The 11,596-nt window shown below is 42.3% G+C and overlaps 1 protein-coding gene across 1 annotated transcript in view; it reads left to right on the forward strand.

The window, feature by feature from the left end:
• The window catches only part of slc16a4 (solute carrier family 16 member 4), an 85,468-nt gene extending 78,173 nt beyond the window's left edge, over nucleotides 1-7,295 (forward strand). The window contains exons 9-10 of the mRNA XM_042299757.1: nucleotides 1,344-1,437; nucleotides 6,265-7,295. Of these exons, the coding sequence (XP_042155691.1) occupies nucleotides 1,344-1,437; nucleotides 6,265-6,491 (321 nt within the window). The 3' untranslated portion in view covers nucleotides 6,492-7,295. The remainder of the gene's footprint in view (nucleotides 1-1,343; nucleotides 1,438-6,264) is intronic.
• The last annotated feature ends 4,301 nt before the right edge of the window (nucleotides 7,296-11,596 follow it).

The following is an 11,596-nucleotide window of genomic DNA, read 5'->3' on the forward strand; positions in this document are numbered from 1 at the left end:
TCTTTACGACGACCGTGACCGTCTCTAGTCTTTAATGCCTCTAGTTTTTAATGTCTCTAGTTTTTAATGTCTCTAGTTTTTAATGTCTCTAGTCTTTAATGTCTCTAGTTTTTAATGTCTCTAGTCTTTAATGTCTCTAGTCTTTAATGTCTCTAGTCTTTAATGTCTCTAGTCTTTAATGTCTCTAGTCTTTAATGTCTCTAGTCTTTGATGCCTCTAGTCTTTGATGCCTCTAGTCTTTAATTCCTCTAGTCATATTGTGTGATTTAATAGATGATTGTAGGTAACATATGATGGGAAATATTGAGACTAGAGGACTGTAAGTTGTTTGCGATAAAAGCGTCCGAGGTGTGTGTGTGTTAACTAAGTGATGTAGTGGGAGGAGGTTAGCTACCATGGGTACTCACCTCAAGCAGTGGCATGGTCCCTTGTGGTTCAGTCTCAAAATGTATGCACTCACTACTGTAAGTCGCACTGGATAAATGCTAAATTACTCAAATATAAATGCATGGACCCATTCTTCTTATCGCTGTGACAGTACACCACATACCAGGGCTCTCCAACCCTGTTCCTGGAGAGCTACCCTGTTGTAGGTTTTTACTCCAACTCTGTTCCTGGAGAGCTACCCTATTGTAGGTTTTTACTCCAACTCTGTTCCTGGAGAGCTACCCTATTGTAGGTTTTAACTCCAACCCTGTTCCTGGAGAGCTACCCTATTGTAGGTTTTTACTCCAACCCTGTTCCTGGAGAGCTACCCTGTTGTAGGATTTTACTCCAACCCTGTTCCTGGAGAGCTACCCTGTTGTAGGTTTTTACTCCAACCCTGTTCCTGGAGAGCTACCCTGTTGTATGTTTTTACTCCAACCCTGTTGTAGGTTTTTACTCCTACCCTGTTCCTGGAGAGCTACCCTGTTGTAGGTTTATTTTGTATTTTTTGGGGGGTGCTACCTAACCTCAGTGCAGTGGGCAGCTGGGAGGAGGTGTTCCTATTCTCCACGGACGTTACAGTGTCCCAGAACTTTTTGGAGTTAGTGCTACAGGATGCAAATTTCTGTTTGAAAAAGCTAACCTTAGCTTTCCTAACTGACTGAGTATATTGGTTCCTGACTTCCCTGAAAAGTTGCATATCGCAGGGGGTCTAAATTCAGGCAGTAACACAACAAAATGTGGAAAAAGTCAAGTGGTGTAGATACAAGTAAAAAAATATATATATGTTCGATTCATAATGCAAATTTGTGTGCCTGTTTTGATGTACATGTTCTATGTTGTGTTCCTACATAGTTAGTTTAGTAACACTGACTAGTTAGTCAGGACTAATGTTTCTGGGTTCATTTCCTTCTCAGGTGGACCTGGTAGGACAAGAGAAACTCAACAACTCCATGGGATTCTCTATGTTCTTCGTAGGCCTCGGCTGTCTGACAGGACCTCCTCTCGCAGGTGAGGGAATCTTACACACACGCACACACGCACATACTCAAACGCATATATTCACACACGCACGCACACACACACACACACAGATGATTGTGTGTGTGTGTAAGTATGTGCATGCGTGTGTGTTCTTGTTTCGAGGACAGAAACAGCCAGGTGAAAAATAACCTATAGTTTAGCTCTTTGGAGGTTGATTGGAATAAATGCATGCTCATGTTTTATCAATCAATCAAATGTATTTATAAAGCCCTTCTTACATCAGCGGATGTCACAATGTGCTGTACAGAAACCCAGCCTAAAACCCCAAACAGCTAGCAATGCAGGTGTAGAAGCATCCAACCCTCTAGGCCAGCATAGCCTTAGAAAAACTGTTCTGTTCATTCATAATTTGGTTCCAGTCCAGACTTTTTAAATGTAAAAAAAATTGGGGGGGGTGTAAAAAAAATTCAATCAACAGAACAGGTGTAAAAAAAAATATTCAATCAACAGAACAGGTGTAAAAAAAGATTAAATCAACAGAACAGGTGTAAAAAATTACTCAATCAACAGAACAGGTGTAAAAAATTATTAAATCAAACAAACAGGTGTAAAAAATTATTCAATCAACAGAACAAGTTTGTGCTTTGACTGTTATATAAGGTCATGTTGATGTCCAAAAGTCTGTGTCCCTGGGTAGGAGTGCTGGTCTAGGATCAGGTCCCCCCTTGTCCATGTAATCTTATTCATTCTGATAAAAAAAACTAAACTGATCCTAGATCAGAACTCCTACTCTGAGATGTTGATGAATGGCCCAGGTTACTGTAGGTGATTATGGGTTTCTCAATGCCAACACCAGCCAAGGTATTCTCAGAGGACTTCCCTCTTTTCTCTCCCATTGATAAACTAGTATTTCAAAAGTTAAAAAATAAAAGGCCGCTCTTAAATGTGCAGTTTTCTCGCACAACACAATGCCACAGATGTCTCAAGTTTTGAAGGAGCGTGCAATTGGCATGCTGACTGCAGGAATGTCCACCAAAGTTGTTGCCAGATAATTGAATGTTAATATCTCTACCATAAGCCGCCTCCAACGTTGTTTTAGAACATTTTGAAGGGTTTCCAACCGGCATCACAACCACAGACCATGTTTAACCACTCCAGCCCAGGACCTTGCACAGCTGAATAATTTCTCCACAAACTGTCAGAAACCGAGGGAAGCTCATCTGCGTGCTCCCTCGTTCTCACCAGGGTCTTGACTTGACTGCAGTTCGGCATCGTAACCGACTTCAGTGGGCAAATGCTGGACCTTAGATGTCCACAGGTAACGCTGGAGAAGTGTGCTCTTCATGGATGAACCTGGGTTTCAACTGTACCGGGCAGATGGCAGACAGCATGTATGGTGTCGTGTGGGAGAACGGTTTGCTAATGTTAACGTTGTGAACAGAGTGCCCCATGGTGGCGGTGGGGTTATTGTATGGGCAGGCATAAGCTACGAACAACAAACACAATTACATTTTATCGATGGCAATTTGAATGCACAGAGATACTGTGATGAGATCCTGAGGCCCGTTGTCGTGCCATTCATCCACCGCCATCACCTCATGTTTCAACATGATATTACATAGCCCCAAGGACCTGTACACAGTTCCTGGAAGCTGGAAATGTCCTAGTTCTTACATGGCCTGCATACTCACCAGACATGTAACCCATTGAGCATGTTTGGGATGCTCTGGGTCGACGTGTACGACAGCGTGTTCCAACCAACATCCATTAACTTTGCACAGCCATTGAAGAGGTGTGGGACAACATTCCAAAGGCCACAATCAACAGCCTGATCAACTCTATGGAGATGTGTTGCGCTGCATGAGGCAAATGGTAGTCACACCAGATACTGACTGGTTTTCTGATCCACGCCCCTACTTTTTTTTTTTAAGGTGTCTATGATACATGTCTGTATTCCCAGTCGTGAAATCCATAGATTAGGGCCTAATTTATTTATTTCCTCATTTCTGATTTCCTTATATGAACTGTAACTCAGTAAAATCTTAGAAATTGTTACATGTTGCGTTTATATTTTTCTTCAGTGTAGTATAAACTAGCATAAACAAATCTACATTTGATCTAAATACAGACCTAGCTATGTAAAAAAACATGTTTTTTTACAATGCATCTACTATAATAGATATACTGTATATGGTAAACACCTCCACATGTTGTAAACACCTCCACATGTGGTAAACACCTCCACATGTTGTAAACACCTCCACATGTTGTAAACACCTCCACATGTTGTAAACACCTCCACATGTTGTAAACACCTCCACATGTTGTAAACACCTCCACATGTTGTAAACACCTCCACATGTTGTAAACACCTCCACATCTTGTAAACACCTCCACATCTTGGGAACTGTGGTCTATGAACCGATGTAAGCCTATTTCCAGGAAGAAAAGCTGCATTCCCCTTCCGTCAAAACTTAAACCCCCTTGAACTCAATGACCTACTGTAGAGAGGGGGATTAGAGAGGGGTAGTAGAGTCTTGAGAGCTGAGAGGGGGATCTACATTGGATAAACTGGTATTTTATCACCTAGTGTAAATAAATATAAACCAGTCCAAATGACACTCTCCAGGTGTCTACTAGATATAAATGACAAACTGAAACATCTTGTAAATACTTTCCCATCTTGGAAGTGTCTACGAACACTGATGTAAGCCTATTTCCAAGAAAAAATAATGCTACATTCCTCTTACGAGTGACTTTTGACTTCAAAACCTGTAGAAGAGGTACCCTTGAACTTATTGACACAGAGAGAGGGGGGTCTTCCTATTGGTCAGGCCGTCCTGAGAGCTGAGAGGGGATCTACATTCCAGGGTCAAAACGTGACTATTGGTGACCCTTTACGGGGTTTGGGGTCAGGAAATAGCGTGCTGCTATGTTTACCGTCCATGCTGCTAGTCCTGCAGGATGAACTTAACTCATCGCTGTCCACCATGACACCAACCCCCACAACCAGCTAACTATACAGGCTGTGGGTTAGTATTCCACCCAGACCCCCCACAACCAGCTAACTATACAGGCTGTGGGTTAGTATTCCACCCAGACCACCCACAACCAGCTAACTATACAGGCTGTGGGTTAGTATTCCACCCAGACCACCCACAACCAGCTAACTATACAGGCTGTGGGTTAGTATACCACCCAGACCCCCACAACCAGCTAACTATACAGGCTGTGGGTTAGTATACCACCCAGACCCCCACAACCAGCTAACTATACAGGCTGTGTGTTATCATTCCACCCAGACCCCCACAACCAGCTAGCTATACAGGCTGTGTGTTAGCGTTCCACCCAGACCCCCACAACCAGCTAGCTATACAGGCTGTGTGTTAGCGTTCCACCCAGACCCCCACAACCAGCTAGCTATACAGGCTGTGTGTTAGCGTTCCACCCAGACCCCTCAACAACCAGCTAGCTATACAGGCTGTGTGTTAGCATTCCACCCTGACTCCCAGCTAGCTATAGAGGCTGTGTGTTAGCATTCCACCCTGACTCCCACCTGCACAACCAGCTAGCTATAGAGGCTGTGTGTTAGCATACCACCCTGACTCCCACCTGCACAACCAGCTAGCTATAGAGGCTGTGTGTTAGCATTCCACCCTGACTCCCAGCTAGCTATACAGGCTGTGTTAGCATACCACCCTGACTCCCACCTGCACAACCAGCTAGCTATAGAGGCTGTGTGTTAGCATACCACCCTGTCTCCCACCTGCACAACCAGCTAGCTATAGAGGCTGTGTGTTAGCATACCACCCTGACTCCCACCTGCACAACCAGCTAGCTATAGAGGCTGTGTGTTAGCATTCCACCCTGACTCCCAGCTAGCTATACAGGCTGTGTTAGCATACCACCCTGACTCCCACCTGCACAACCAGCTAGCTATAGAGGCTGTGTGTTAGCATACCACCCTGTCTCCCACCTGCACAACCAGCTAGCTATAGAGGCTGTGTGTTAGCATACCACCCAGAGAGTAGCCTTGTGCAGATTGTTTTTCAGTTCTAGGCCAGACAATTCTCGTAGTTGTATGATGTTCTGTCTGTAAGTATGTACACCAGATGTTATTGTTAGTTTTCAGTACAGTTAACTCTGACATTGTGAGTGAGAAGTCCATTGACGTTACTAACGGTCTCCCTTTGCTGTGGTGTCATTTGTCACTATAACGTGTGGTGTCCAGGGGGATGTCAGATTCGGTTTCTGTGTGTGTGTGTGTCTTCATAAAAAATAAAAATAGAATCTAAAATTGCCAGTAATTCTATATCTACAGTGTGTATCCATTGCTTCTCTCATTAAGTCAACAAGTGACTTTATTAGCCTGAATGGCATTGCTAACGGTCTCCTCCCATTGCAGTGGTGTCTCCTGTCATAATGTGTGGTGTCGGGGATGTCCGTTTCTTTCAGTTTGAATGACGTTATTAATGGTTTCATTTTGTGGTGGTGTCTTCTGTCATTTGTGTTTTCAGGGGGAGATGTCCGTTTCAGGGGGAGATGTCCGTTTCAGGGGGAGATGTCCGTTTCAGGGGGAGATGTCCGTTTCAGGGTGGGAGATGTCCGATTCAGGGGGAGATGTCCGATTCAGGGGGAGATGTCCGATTCAGGGGGAGATGTCCGTTTCAGGGTGGGAGATGTCCGATTCAGGGGGAGATGTCCGTTTCAGGGTGGGAGATGTCCGATTCAGGGAGAGATGTCCGTTTCAGGGGGAGATGTCCGTTTCAGGGGGAGATGTCCGTTTCTCTCTCTTAGCATTGAATGACTTGACTGTCTCCCCTTTTTGGCTTCCCTTTGTCTTCCATCCTCTAGGTTTCCTGTATGACTACACCCAGACCTACGACTGCTCCTTCTACCTGGCAGGGGGGTGTTACCTGCTGTCCTCTTTGTCTCTCTTCCTGGAGCCCGTGGCGAGGAGGTGGCAGAGCAGGAGGAAGAGACGCGAGGCCCGGAACGCAGACACCAGCTGGAAAACCAACGGTTGCTTCTGCCCCGAACCAGAGCTCCCTGTCTTGAAGAACAACAACGGCGTTGTCTAGATGGTGGTTTCACCACAGCTTTCACATTTGGTTCCTTGGAATGTTCTGAGAATATTGTATGCAAAAATAACCATAGGGCAATCACCATGCCTTAACAATCACTACGGTCCTTAGAACGTTTTGATCTAGCTGGGACATTATCGGACTCCCCAACTCTACTTCATCAAGCCTGGAATCAAGGCTATCTAGATGGAGGGAGGGCAGGGTTGGCTTCCTGCTCTTAATAAATGCTAGACGCTTGACGATTATCCAAAGTGACTTATAGTACAGTGAGTACAGACATTTTTAGTATTTGGGATCCTAGCTGCAATCGAACCCGCGACCTGTGCTAGAGCCATTGCTCCTATTAACTGAGCGACTCAGAACTGTGTAAGAGGGAAGAAGGGGAGAGTTGACTGCTTCCACCCTTTCTCTCACTCTCCTTAATAAAACAAGCATGGACCTCCATGTGCCGACTGTGCCAGTTGGACCTCCATGTGCCGACTGTGCCAGTTGGACCTAAGTTACCCAGCTTTTGGATGGGCTGTAATGACCTTCCCCCTTTGGAGAAAGCCAAGGAATACTCAACTGACTGACTGGCTGACTGGCTGGCTAACAGACTGACTGAATGGCTGACTGTCTGGATGGTTTGCTAACAGGCTGACTGGCTAGCTGACTGACGGACTGAGATGATGACCACAGCTATATGAATAGTCTAATAATGGTTGTGGATTGGTTGTGAAGACGTTCATTCAGTCCATAAAGAGAGACAGAAAACAGATAATCCTGTTTTGTAACTTTGAAAATAAACCAAATTTACACTTATTCTGCTAGGCCATATATGTTATCCTTCATGTTCTCATGGAATCGCCTGACGCCTGCGACACAAATCTCATTGTAGTGTCGACTAATGTGGCTGGAACACTTTTCTCTCGGTATGAGGAGGAATTGAACAAGGCAACAACCTGACACAAAACAGTCACTGTAGTCTCTACAATCACATCCATATGAATCAGAAACCACACACCCCTGTGTGTCATACAGTACACTATGAATATGAAGTACACCATGAATATGAAGTACACCATGGAGGAGTCTTGGGATGCATCCCAATTGGTACCATATTCCCTATATAGTTTACTACTTTTGAGCAGGGCTTCCATAGGGCTCCAATACAGCTCCCATACAGCTCCCATAAGGCTCCTATACAGCTCCCATAGGGCTCCCATACAGCTCCCATACAGCTCCCATAGGGCTCCCATACAGCTTCCATAGGGCTCCCATAAGGCTCTAGTCAAAAGTAGTGCACTGAATAGGGAATATAGCACGCAGTCCTATTCAACAAATGTCTCGGTATACCTCTATATTTATACCTGTACACGGAAACATTTTGCATTTTGAGGCATTTTGAGATTGTTGTTTGTTTATGGTATAGGTTACATTCCATATAGATTATATGATTATATACCATATACTGTAGATTACACTGAGAGTACAAAACATGATCAACACTTGCTCTTTTCATGACATAGACCGACCAGGTGAATCCAGGTGAAAGCTATGATCCCTTACTGATGTCACTTGTTAAATCCATTTTAATCAGTGTAGGTGAAGGGGAGGAGACATGTTAAGGAATGATTTTTAAGCCTTGAGTCATGGATTGTGTATGTGTGCCATTCAGAGGGTAAATGGGCAAGACAAAATATTGAAGTGCCTTTGAACGGGGTATGGTGGTAGGTGCCAGGCGCACCGGTTTATGTCAAGAACTACAACGCTGCTGGGTTTTTCACACTCAACACTGTCCCATGTGTGTCAAGCACAGGAGGTTGGTGGCACCTTAATTGGGGAGGACTGGTTCGTGGTAATGGCTGGAGTGGAATCAGTGGAATGGTATCAAACACATGGTTTGATGCCATTCCATTTGCTCCGTTCCAGACATTATTATGAGCCGTCCTCCCGTCAGCAGCCTCCACTGGTATCGAGAATGGTCCACCACCCAAAGGACATCCAGCCAACTTCACACTGTGGGAAGCATTGGCGTCAACATGGGCCAGCAACCCTGTGAAATGCTTTTGACACCTTGTAGAGTCCATGCCCGGAAGAATTGAGGCTGTTCTGAGGGCAAAAGGGGGAGGTGCAACTCCGTATTAGGAAGGTGTTCCTAATGTTTGTCCACTCAGTGTATATACCGTGTGGTATACTGTACCAGTCAAAAGTTTGGACACACCTACTCATTCAAGGGTTTTTCTTTATTTTTGCTATTTTCTACATTGTAGAATAATAGTGAAGACATCAAAACTATGAAATAACACATACTGGATTGAAATGTTGTGGAAACAACGTTGATTCAAACAGTTTTTGCCCAGTGGGATTTTAGTATGTATGGTATACAACTGAGGGGAGATGACTTTGTACACAGACCCTAATTTAGGTTAGCCTGGCCCCAGATCGGTTTGTGCTGTCTTGCCTGTTTGGCGTGCCAACCACACCATAGACATTGGCAAGGACCAAGCTACATACATGTAGGTAAATGAAATTGGATGAAAATACCTGGCTTTACTTCGTATGTACTCGGTGGGCAGGGTACATTGGGTTGGTGCTGCTTTACTGTGTAAACTACTGACCAAGTGCTTTTACAGACACTTTATTTGCTTAGCCTGGGTGCCAGTCTGCTTGTGCTATATTGACAATAATGGAGGGACAAGGAGTTGGCAATAGATAACAAACAGATTGGCACTCAGGCTATTGACTTATTATAGCCCAGATAATATATATTCTTTAGATGTTACTACCCCCAATGTACTGTAGCAGAAGTGGTAAAATGAGGAAATGAAATGCTGTTGTAGGCTACTTCAGTGTCACAACTCCAGGCAGACAGAATGACAATGCAATCAATGTATAATGCCATTATATATGGGAGTCTAGTCTATCGGGTGTTTTTTTTTTTTTTATGTTGTCATTTTTTTCAATGTTTTGTCAGTCTACTGGTTCACTGTTTATCACCACTATTTGCCTTTATTATAAATAACGGTATGTTTACTAACCCTTTTGTATACTGTGAGCCAAAGACACATCCATAATCTACACCTCAAACTCTCTCAGAAACACTAGGTTCAAACGTAGTAATGCAGTACTAGCTAGCTCAATATTAGCTCAACCTGTTTAATACTAGCTTAACGTGTTGAATACTATCTCAACCTCAACTAGTAATACTAGCTCAACATGTTTAATACTAGTAATACTAGCTCAGCATGTTTAATACTAGTAATACTAGCTCAACATGTTTAATACCAGTAATACTAGCTCAACATGTTTAATACCAGTAATACTAGCTCAACATGTTTAATACTAGTAATACTAGCTCAGCATGTTTAATACTAGTAATACTATCTCAACCTCAACTAGTAATACTATCTCAACCTCAACTAGTAATACTAGCTCAACATGTTTAATACTAGTAATACTAGCTCAACATGTTGAATACTAGTAATACTAGCTCAGCATGTTTAATACTAGTAATACTAGCTCAACATGTTTAATACTAGTAATACTAGTTCAACATGTTTAATACTAGTAATACTAGCTCAACATGTTTAATACTAGTAATACTAGCTCAACATGTTTAATACTAGTAATACTAGCTCAACATGTTTAATACTAGTAATACTAGTTCAACATGTTTAATACTAGTAATACTAGCTCAACATGTTTAATACTAGTAATACTAGCTCAACATGTTGAATACTAGTAATACTAGCTCAGCATGTTTAATACTAGTAATACTAGCTCAACATGTTTAATACTTCAGTAATAGTAATACTAGCTCAACATGTTTAATACTAGTAATACTAGCTCAACATGTTTAATACTAGTAATACTAGCTCAACATGTTTAATACATGTTTAATACTAGTAATACTAGCTCAACATGTTTAATACTAGTAATACTAGTTCAACATGTAATACTAGTAATACTAGCAACATGTTTAATACTAGTAATACTAGCTCAACATGTTTAATACTAGTAATACTAGTTCAACATGTTTAATACTAGTAATACTAGCTCAACATGTTTAATACCAGTAATACTAGTTCAACATGTTTAATACTAGTAATACTAGCTCAACATGTTTAATACCAGTAATACTAGCTCAACATGTTTAATACTAGTAATACTAGCTCAACATGTTTAATACTAGTAATACTAGCTCAACATGTTTAATACCAGTAATACTAGCTCAACATGTTTAATACCAGTAATACTAGTTCAACATGTTTAATACTAGTAATACTAGCTCAACATGTTTAATACTAGTAATACTAGCTCAACATGTTTAATACTAGTAATACTAGCTCAACATGTTTAATACCAGTAATACTAGCTCAACATGTTTAATACCAGTAATACTAGTTCAACATGTTTAATACTAGTAATACTAGCTCAACATGTTTAATACTAGTAATACTAGCTCAAAACAAGTAATATTAGCTCAACATGTTTAATACTAGCGCAATATTAGATCAAATTGTTTGACAGTTACCATAATGATTTCTCATTATTCACTAAATGTTCCTAAGTACTGTATACTGCATGTACATAGTTCAATATTTTTCAACCCGTGGACATGTGCCGGTTCGTGAGATACTGCTGACCAGTCCCCGGTACAAAAAAGTTTGAGGAGCACTGACCAGTTTGGTTCAAAATTGAGTGATGGAACATTTCACTTCTGTTTTCTACCGCCCTCTAGTGGCGCTAAAAAGCTTCAACTGAAAGAACACTGCATCATTAACTAGTACCAAATCTCTCTTTCCCCCTCAGCTCACTCTCACGAAGCTCATCAGCGTCCTGCCTGCACAGCTCTTTGTATTGTTTTAACACATTCTCCCATTAACCAACCGTGATGCACATGCAGCAGCTCTGTTCGCTCCTAAAATGGATGCCAAGAGAGCTCAGTGTTGTAAGTCCGAAATGCCACCCTGTTCTCTATAAAATGCACTTTTAACCAGAGCCTTTATAGGTTCTGGTTAAACGTAGTGCTCCTATATAGGGAATGGAGTGCCATTTGGGACTTAACTGTTTGTTCACTTCCAGTGTGTTTTCCAAGAAGTGATTGTGGGCCCACTGAA

Source organism: Oncorhynchus tshawytscha, linkage group LG16 (genome assembly GCF_018296145.1).
Source record: "Oncorhynchus tshawytscha isolate Ot180627B linkage group LG16, Otsh_v2.0, whole genome shotgun sequence".
Taxonomy (NCBI): domain Eukaryota; kingdom Metazoa; phylum Chordata; class Actinopteri; order Salmoniformes; family Salmonidae; genus Oncorhynchus; species Oncorhynchus tshawytscha.